Source organism: Myotis davidii, unplaced genomic scaffold (genome assembly GCF_000327345.1).
Source record: "Myotis davidii unplaced genomic scaffold, ASM32734v1 scaffold78, whole genome shotgun sequence".
Classification (NCBI taxonomy): domain Eukaryota; kingdom Metazoa; phylum Chordata; class Mammalia; order Chiroptera; family Vespertilionidae; genus Myotis; species Myotis davidii.
The window spans coordinates 1,876,611-1,886,240 of record NW_006290305.1 but is presented as its reverse complement, the minus strand read 5'-3'; the positions used below and the strand labels follow the sequence as shown (position 1 = coordinate 1,886,240).

At 53.1% G+C, this 9,630-nt stretch overlaps 1 protein-coding gene across 6 annotated transcripts in view; it reads right to left on the bottom strand.

The window, feature by feature from the left end:
• SLC41A3 (solute carrier family 41 member 3) overlaps window positions 1-9,630 on the bottom strand; it is a 33,668-nt gene that overhangs the window by 7,013 nt on the left and 17,025 nt on the right. For 5 of the 6 annotated variants that reach the window (XR_001513781.1, XR_001513780.1, XM_006763236.2 and 2 more), the window contains 5 exons: window positions 7,974-8,120; window positions 5,918-6,062; window positions 4,716-4,795; window positions 2,532-2,666; window positions 588-736 (listed from right to left, as the gene is read on the bottom strand). Coding sequence is in view for 4 of the 6 variants with exons in the window: in XM_006763236.2 (XP_006763299.1) it covers window positions 588-736; window positions 2,532-2,666; window positions 4,716-4,795; window positions 5,918-6,062; window positions 7,974-8,120 (656 nt within the window). In the remaining 2 variants the exon portion in view is untranslated. The remainder of the gene's footprint in view (window positions 1-587; window positions 737-2,531; window positions 2,667-4,715; window positions 4,796-5,917; window positions 6,063-7,973; window positions 8,121-9,630) is intronic. The other variant, XM_006763237.2, reaches the window with a different exon arrangement.

The following is a 9,630-nucleotide window of genomic DNA, read 5'->3' as shown; positions in this document are numbered from 1 at the left end:
CACAAAAAATACATTCCTCTTGATAGACCTCCTATTCAGTGTGTTATGTATAAATAGTGTTGTGTGGCTAATAAAGTTGCTTCAGTTCATCAAGAGAACTGGGGTCCTCCCGACCCCGCTTTCCTGTCTTTCTTTCTTTTCTCAATTCCCACCTCCCTGCCTCAGCCCGGCTCAACCCTGTCAGGCTGGCCCTGACACATCCCGTCTCTAATGAGTGGCGCATAAGGTCCAGCTATTCACCGGCTTGCTTCAGGGCAACATGCGGCATTTTCAGGATGGCTCCTCTGATCCTCTGGTGAGGGGTGTGGGGTGAGTTGTATACAGTATGGACTGTGCCTTGTGAAGGGTGGAGTAACGATTGTGCTATGTGGAGTGTGCCATGTGGAGGGTGCAGCATGAAGTGTCTAGTGAGGAGTGAGGGATGGCCTCTGGGTCTGGATCATGACCTTGAGCTTGAACAAGTTAACCTGACTCTTGGAAGATGTGACCTGCATGTCCAGGACCTCCAACTCCACCTTCTCAGCATCTCTCCCAGGACAGGGAACCACCACTGAATGCTCCTTTGCTGCTGCTACCATCGTCCTTACCTGGATCAGGCCTGCTAGCAGATAGAACGCCACAAAGATCTTGCTGTTTGGAACCGAAGGGCCTTCCACCAGGTAGATAACATAGAAGAAAATCAGATGGCCTGGAATCACCAGAAAGAGCAGGACTCGGGCTGACATGGAATTAATTTCTGGAAGAAACAGAACCAATGAGGTTGTGTGACCTGCTTAACACGTGACAGTCTCTAGTGGGGCATCCACATTCATTCAGCTACTTCCTGAAGGTGCCAAGGAGTAGCGCACACAGCCCTGGTGGACTATGTGGCAGGCATATTTCTGCAGATGGGGAATACAGCCCTAGCCATTCATTCATGGAACTGGAATTTTAGAGAAGATAGAAAAATTGGAATCGAATAGCAGAAACAAATAGGAAAGGTCATTTCAAATTGTGACAAGTACTAAGAAGAAAATATGGTAGAGTATTTTCAGGGTATGGTCAGGTTAATATGGTAGAGAATGAGCGTCTATTAGTGGGAATGAGCTACAGAAATTGGAAGCTCTCTCAAGGAGATGCCATTTAGGCTGAGATCTGAATCTGGGGGAGAAGATTCTGGCTAGCAGAAAGAGAATGTGCAAGGGGCTTAAGGTGGAAAGCTCGGGAGTGTTGAAAAACGAGTGATCCTTAGAGATCGGGGAGGGTAGTGCCCTCATGGGGCCTCCACCACATTGGTGAGGTCTGAGTGATTCCCTCTTTTCAGGAACCAGTGCTCCATGAGTCTGAGACTATAAGCAATGTGATTTCCCCTGCCCTTCTCTTTAAAACTATAACATGTGAATATGAGGGACGACTCACACACAAAGGGTGTCAATGAAAAGTAAGCCTCCATTTGCTTATGAGTTGATAGAATGTATTTTATCAACTTAAGGAAAAGGAATGAAGTCATATGTAGCTTGGAAACTGGAAAATCTATAAAATAATATGTAGAGAGAGAATGAAACCATAGAAGAGCAACAAAAACTATTCATGATGAAAAATCAGATAAGGTTATATTCTTAAAAAAAAAAAAAACTTAAAAAGGAGGAGGCAAAATAATTATTATTGGAAAGTGACGTAAAACTCAAGAAAATTTATAGAAAGCTACATAAAGAATTCAGGAGAACCAAGATGGCAGTGTAGGTCAATGCTTGTATTCTGGCCTCCCACAACCACATCAAAATTACAACTAAAATACAGAACCACCGTCATTCAGAACCGCCTGAGAGTTGGCTGAATGAAGTCCTACGACTACAGATGTAAAGAAGAAAGTACACTAAGACTGGCAGGAGAGGTGGAGGCGCAGAATCCGCTGGACCAGCGCCCATGTGTGCTGTGTTTTTAATCGGGAGGGAGATTGTCTCTGCGGAGTCCTGTCCTCCCCCTCCCCCATCCCTCCTCCCTCAGGAGCAAGGGGTTTCAACCCCCAGCCCAGGCTACCAGAGCTGGGAAGAGAAGTCCCCGTAACTTCAGGCTGTAAAAACCAGCGGGGATTGTGGCTGAGAGACACAGAGGCTGCTGGAGGGTGACGCCATACCTCTGAGTTCCAGCACCGAGTGACTCTGGGGGGCCCAGACACATACGAAGAGGAACTGGACTGCCTGGCATTGGGGCAGGAACTCAGGGGCAGCTTTCTCCCAGACAGGGGTGCTCACAGAGTCATTGTTCCTGTGCTGGGACCTCCCCTGTCGCAGGGCTGACTGGCAGCCATATCTGAGTCTCCATCAGCCTGGAGCACACTGTTTGCTCCACTCTGGGGATTCCCTGACACCCTGCCCCATCCAATTTGCAGCCCCATCCAAGCTGTTTGCAGCAGCTTTTCCATATGATAATCTGTGCTGATGTCAGCACTGGTCTTAGACATCATGGCTACAAATATGAGGTCCTAATGACATTAATTTTTACTTGTTTAAAGCAGTGGCCCCATGGCCTCTGAAAAACCTAAGACCCACCTGAAGTGCAGAAAGTGGAACATGGGTTAGGCCAGAATTTTTTCATCCAGAGGGGTAGGACCCCAGGTGTGCTCCACATGTGCAGGTAGGTGGAGATCCGGCTGGTCTGAATGGCCACCAGATTGCCACCCACACCTGTGAGGAGAAAAAGAACCTGGTTTCCCCTTCGTTATGCCAGTCTCTGAGTTCTGTTCCTTATGCTAACGTCCCTTTCTCCAGGAAGTCTTCCGATTCAACACCTGACCTCTTTTCCTTCTTTCCCATTTCACCTCAGATCTCGTTTAGCACCAAACGAGGGTGGCCTGGACCTCATGAATGAGGTAGCAAGGTAGTACCTGTATCACCTTGGCAGCTCTTGAGGTGAAGGAAGTGTTGCAAAGTAGGTCCCCTGATACATATTTATTGGGTAGAGGGAGTGTGAAAGGGAAGGAGGGAGAATGAAAGAGGGAGGAGAGTCGATGGAGAGGTCAATGGGAGGTGTCTTGATAAGCCACTGAAGCCATAGGAAGTGACAGGAACCAGAGAACAGACCTGAATACCTGAGAAAACAAAAGGGAACTTTCTCACCTCAGGTAGGAAGGACAGGAAAGAGAACAATGGTAAGAGCAGTAAGGGAGGAGAGATGATCATATGATGGCGGAGCTGGGGCTTCCAGTGGCAGAGGGCCCAGTGACACGGGCCATGCTAAAAGGGAGGAGAGTCAGTGGGGCTGAATTTGGGGCTGGCAGAGAACAGGGCCCACGAGGGTGACCGTCACCTTTTGAGGTGGAGTCAGGTTGCCCCATCCTATTTCCTCCGCTCCACAGGGAACAATCTCCTACTGGACCTCACGTGTCCCCGTGATCTCCGGGGGCAAAGACCAACCGTCTCGGGCTTCCAGACGAAGCCAGCAATGGTCAGTGGGCAGAGGGTGGCTACAGATCTACTTTGCCTGGCCCACACATGATTTAAAAAATAACCCAAATTAATTGGCAGCATCTACAAATTGGGCCTTTAATCCAGATTCCCAGCTTCTCCTAACAAGTCAGCTCAGGCAACTCCAGACCTTAGTTCCTACCAGGTAGCAAGTGGCCAGAGCGGAGCAGGCCCTACTCCCTCCAGTCCGGGAACACGGCCCTGCTCCCCATCACTCCTCACTGCCTAGCTGTTGTCTTACCTGCTTAACTCAGTCAGACTGCTTGCTTGGCCCCTATAGGTATCCGAGATGGTGCCATCCACTGCTATCTTCCCAGGCTTATGGCTTTCTGGGCCTGACTTGGCTGTTGCTGTCCTCATGTATAATGGCCAGCCCTTGAGCTGGGAATAGACCCTGTTGGACTCTGTCGAGGTGCAGACTGACATTCAAGGAACACAGGCCTGACATTCAAGGAACACAGGCCTGAGTTCCCACGGAAATGTGCGTCTTGCGGGGAGGCTGGCCCAAGGACCCTGCAGCCTGTTTCTGAAGTCCCAGAAAGCCACAGCCTGGGCATCAAGCAAACTGTGCAAAAAGTCCTCATGGCTGGTTGCTCCCCTGACCACTGGTGCCATGACAGAGCTTTATCAGAAACCGACACATACCAAGCTTTGGATAAAAGAGGGCTCCTCACGCAAATACCCACAGGGCCTAAGCCTGGAAGGTGCATCAGTGAAGGGTTGGGTAAAAGACAACAGGGAATGGAGGGGATTGAGGCAAACTGGACAACACAGGTCCTGTCTCAGTGGCAGCTGATTCCAGCCCTACCCCCAGTGTAAACCCAGTATTGTGACAGCCTCGCTTTCCAAGAAAACAGAAATCCAGATTTTTACGTGTAATGTCACCAGTGGATCTAAGTTAAAATAAAAGAAAAACCATGAGAGGCCAACACTCCAGTTCTGAAGGCCACATTCATTCTGCAGGTGTGAGAACCCGGAGTTGGTTCCAGGGTGCCTTCAAGGCATGGAATTTAGCCTGTGGGGAAGCTCAGGTCTCAGTGGCCTGTGAGGAGCAGGGGGTGATCGGGTGGAGCAATGGGCATGGCTTCTCCCCTGAGGTCTTCTTCTGTTAGGAAAACCAGCCTCGGTAGCCTCTGCCTGCCAGCTTCCTGCTCTGCCTCTGGGGCCCGGGGTGGACCTCTGATGTCACAGCTGCCAGCCCCCACCACTTGGGGCTGCGGGGCCAACCCAGCCCAGGGTGCCCAGGTGACAGGGATTGCCAATACCTACCACAGATGATGGGCGTGAATATGGCCATGCCTTTGTATGGCTCTTTAGAAATGGTTTTGTTCAAGATGAGCCCTCCGAAACTGGGGAGAGAGCAGACGGCAGTTAAATGACTGGAGTTTACGCTTGTAAGCGTCCTTGCAAACTGCCTTATCAGGCTGTCTTTTCAGCTTAGCAAACACTTTCCTTAGCCCTCTACAAGGTATCTGTTGCAGCCAGGCTGTCTCCACAGTGTGCCCTGCACCTCCCACATGCATTTTCATCTCTAGTCTGGTCTTCGCAGTTCTCGAAGTGTCTGCCCACTGAAAACAAACAATAAGCTCCTTTCTGAGGCCTCTCGGCTCGCGGGGCTCTGTCTTGTGACAGCCCCGGACCTGCACCTGAGCCGTTCCCTAGCAGAAAACGAACCTGCACGAGTGTCATCTCCGGCCCCTTGTTCTTGGAAGGTGCTGCAGCGAGACCTCGCTCCCACCAGCCCCTGTAGCTTAGCCAAGGCGGCCCCAACCCAAGAGCCCTGAAGAAGTGCAATCATTTTGTGTAAGGAACCCAGGAGCAAAGATACCTACACTAGCCTCTCTTCTCTGAGAGTCAAAGTTAGGAAAGCACATCAGAAAGCACTGGGGTGGCCCCCTCAGGGTCTGCTAGCGGAAAGGGCCCTTGAGGATGGAGCGGTAGAAGACCTGGGCTCAGCTAAAGGCCCTGGCTGTAGAGGCACCAATTCCTCAGCTCTCTAGGTCCCACAGGTAGCCATGCTGTGGAAATGGGGTTTGCAGAGCCATTGGCTGAGGCCAGATGAGACACTCCCTGCAGCTTAAGCAGGGGCCAGGCCGGGGAGAGCTGAGGCAGCAGGGGAACGGGAGAGGCGGGATCCCACATCGCCATGGCACTCCGCACTCATCTGATGTTCCCAGGTTCGGCTCTTCCTGGCTCTCTGGTGCCCTGGCAAATGTGAACAGGGCTGCCTCTCAGAACAAACAAGTGTAGGGTTCTTGGTAAGAAAAACAGAGGCAAAGAGTAAAGAGGTCTGACTCAACCAGCCATGGAAATTAGTGAAGGAGCCGCAGCTGCAGTCCACGCCCACCATGGCCACAGGGCAGTGAGCGCCCCTTCCTCGGGGGTCCTTGGCTCTCAGGCCACTCTCTTGAACACAAAGACGGGGGATGGAACGGAGAAGGGGAGAGGGGAGAGACCCTCACTCTGCTCACCTGCTGATCACCATTGCCAGGATGATTGGGAACCACCCGAACTTTAGGATCTTCATGATGGGTGGGTTCTGCTTTGCAATGAGGACCCACACCGGGGTCAGGGCCATGAAGCCGATGCAGACCACGGGAGTCAGAAACCGACTGTCTGGGAAGAGAAAGAAGGAAAAAGGGGATGCACGCAGAGCCAGAGCACAGCATGGCGTGGTGGGCAGTGGCCTGGGTGGCAGAGATGAGGCGGGCTGGGAACTAAAGGCTCTAGAGGTGTGAGGAGAAGCTCCCGTCCTCATCAGTTTCAGGTGACTGTCCTACCACACCTTCCCAGGCATTTTCTCATCCTGTTAAGCAATGGAAAAGCTCCTCTCTGTCCTCAGGCCCTGCCCCCTTCACTCTCACTTCTCGGGTTTTGCTATTTTCCTGACATAAATACCCTCCCCTGCCTCCTCCCACCCAGTGAGATCGAAGCCAGTGTCAAACAGTCTGGGAGACAGCAGCCTGCAGGGGCGCCTGCTAGCAGGACACCTTTGCGTCTAGTCTCTGGAACTCCTCAGAAGCCTCGGCAGAGGTCCCCCCTCCTACTCCCGCAGGCCTGTGGTGAACGCTTCCATGCCCCTGCTCGTGGCTGGTCTTCCCGACTACACCGCAGGGGAGACAGTCCATGGCTCACACCCTGTCAGGGAAGATGTGTCTGCTATGTGCCAGGCCCAGCGACCCACTCCCCACCCTGCCCAGTGCACCCAAGATAAACTCAGTCCAACTGGAGAGATGGACAATGCAACAATGATGCAACATCTAATGAGTCGTGTGTTGGAACCCACTACTTCAGGAGGGTACAGCAGGGGCGAAGCGGAAGGCTCTGGGGACACCTGTGACCTGTGTTAATTTTGCAAATGAAACAGGATCAACCCATACACAAATCTTCTTCTACATTCAGTTTGGCTTAAAAATAAAATGAAGTCATCTTATTATTAACTCTTCATTATCATGTACATGAACATTGAGAACCTCCCAAGTCATTAAATAGTGTTGGTGGCAGGCAGTTCCCAAGGTAGCCAGGGGCCAGCCCAGAGCCGAGAAAGGCTCCCCGGGCCTGAACACCTGACAGCGGAAGTGTTTTTGTTGCTCTGCTTCCGTTGCCAACACGTGATGAACACGGGGTGCTATCTCAAACGCTTGGCTGTGTGTTCCCACGAGGCGATGATAAGCTGGAGCTCCGCTGTGCTGCTCCTTTGTCTGGGGCATCTCCTCCCACCAACTGCCCCACATGCCCCGGCCTCCCCACCGTCTCATCACCACCCACTCCGTTCATTTATGCTGCCCGCCCCCGAGCACCCAGGGTCCTGACTGGGCCCGGAACCGACACCTACTAGATGCAAACAGCTGTGTGCAACCATCTTAGCGAGACTGTGCCAGGCGGAAAGTAAAAAGTGTGGCACTCAGAAGGGAGTGGTCAGCTGTGGACACCCGGAAGGGAAAACCCCTGGGCCTGGGTGACGCTGCCTGGCCACACTGCCCAGGGCCTGAGCAGACTCTGTTTTCATGCAGCCCTGGGGGACCTCTGGTGGAGTGAGGGCCTGTTGCCATAAGACGTGCGAACTCCTCCCTCAGCTGCTGAGCAGGTTGCCAGGCCGGCTTCCCCTGGCTGGCACCTGCAGGGAGAGCATGTGCTGCTGCCGCCCATGACAGACCTTCCTCCTCGGGACACTTCTCGGGCATCTGACATGTGCCCAGCGTGACTGCCTTCCCCAAGGAGGCACTGTCACTGCGCTGAAGTGGCCAGACCAGCCCCGGACCCCCCTGGCCTCCTCGCATGCCCTGGTCTAAGGTGGTAACTGACACCCTGGGTGTCCGCTGACACGGTTGGGGGAGCCGGGGAACTTGCTGGAGAGCACCTTGGTTTGTTCAGTGGCTCCAGGCTTTGTTTCTATAAAAGGAGGATCGCCGACTCCACCCTAGAGCCGTAGGTTCCTTCCTGCGGCGCCCAATTTGGATGTCGTAGCTACATGCAAACCTTCCCGCTCAGCCTTGCTGGCAGCCCCTCCTCCTTGGGGCCCCCTACCTTTGTATTTATAGAAGAAGCTGCTAATGAAAGCCAGAATGGACAGCGTGATAAGGTCTCCCAGGCTGGCTGCAATGGGTGTGGCGATGTTGTCTGGGTTGACCCCGAGCTTTCGAGCACCAATCACTATACAGACCATCAGCAGCCCTGCAGAGAGGAGAGAGGGGAGACTCAAGGCTCGGGGAATGGACTGACCCCGAGGAGGCTCAGTTAGCAGCACAGGATGAGGAGGGGGTCAGGAGGCTGCTCAGGGGGCTCCCTTCCCTATCAGAACACGCCAGGCCACCCTGGCTGGGAGTGTCAGACTCCACTTTGTGGCTCTCTGGCATGATGCCAAGGAGCAGCCGGGAGCTCGGATGACACACTCAAGCCCGCTGGGGAGGTAGCAGCAGGTGGTTCTTGGGCTTCCAAACCACTTGGACTAGAGACATGAAGCTCAGGCCCTCACTGCAGGGAAGATGCTCCAACTGCTCTGAGCAGTGGAGCCCCAGGGACCGAGCATGGCCTCCCAGGCCTGCTGGGGTCCCTGGAGATGCCCAGGTGGAATCAGTCAGGTGAGCAGCTCAGAGGGAAATGGGAGGGTGGCGGAGCAGGGTGGCCCCTGCGGCAGGACAGAGGGAGAGGAGGGGCACATGCAGACTGCAGTGCAGTGCTGGGAGCGGGCAGGGCTGGCAGGGGTCCTCAAGCCAAAGGCACGTGGGTGGGTCCATGTCTCTGGGGAACAGGCCCATCTCAGGGGCCCTGAAGAGCCGCCGCTGGGTGGAGCCAGCAGATGGCCTCTGAGTGAGAGCTGATGGATTTTAGGGTGCAGCACTGAGGACCTGCGCCGTAGCTGGAGACCTGAGGGGCACACCACCTCTCCAGGTACTCCTTGATCTGAGGTGAATGTCACACGTGGACTTCTAGCTAGCCCCCATCTGCTCCTTAGGCCCTAATCCAACTGCATCTCATGTGTGTCTTTATGAAGACACTCGGTATCTTGGCTGTTGCTGTTTTAACACTTTACCCAGTGTCCTGTAATTCTAGAAATACTTAGAGTTACCACCTTAATGTCGTCTTAAAGCTGGGTTGACCCATGCTTTCAAGCCACAGACTGTGCCCTATTTTGTGACTAGGTCTTAGCTACTTTATCTCTTTTGAAATATCAGTTCTAAGTGAATCCGAATTTGCATGGTTAAACTGGTGGTCTGGTGACAATCCCACCGGGACTACACACAGGGACACCGTCAGTTTGAGAGCCCTGATTAAGAGCCACCACCACCTCCTGGCTTTATGGCACAGTCATGTCGTGGTCACACTGTGAGACACCGGCAACTTTTCTGACCTTCCACACAACTTTGGGTGATCCTGATTATGTCCACGCAGCTGAGCTCACCCCATCTCTGGGCCTCTGTTTTCTCATCTGTAAAATGGGGAGCTATGCCATTCTGTACAAGGCCCCACAGGAACAGGCCTTCTGAATCATTTGATTGTATTGTTTTCAGAGGAAACTTCATGCCAAGTATCTCTTGGGCTCTCTATTTCTCTATGCCAGGTTTGGCATACCCATCCTGCCTTTCCTTTGACCAGACTGAGTAACTGTGCCCCACCCCATGCACATGCGTAGGCATGTGACCTGGTGCAAACATCCCGCCTGGGAAGCACAGTTTGTGAATTT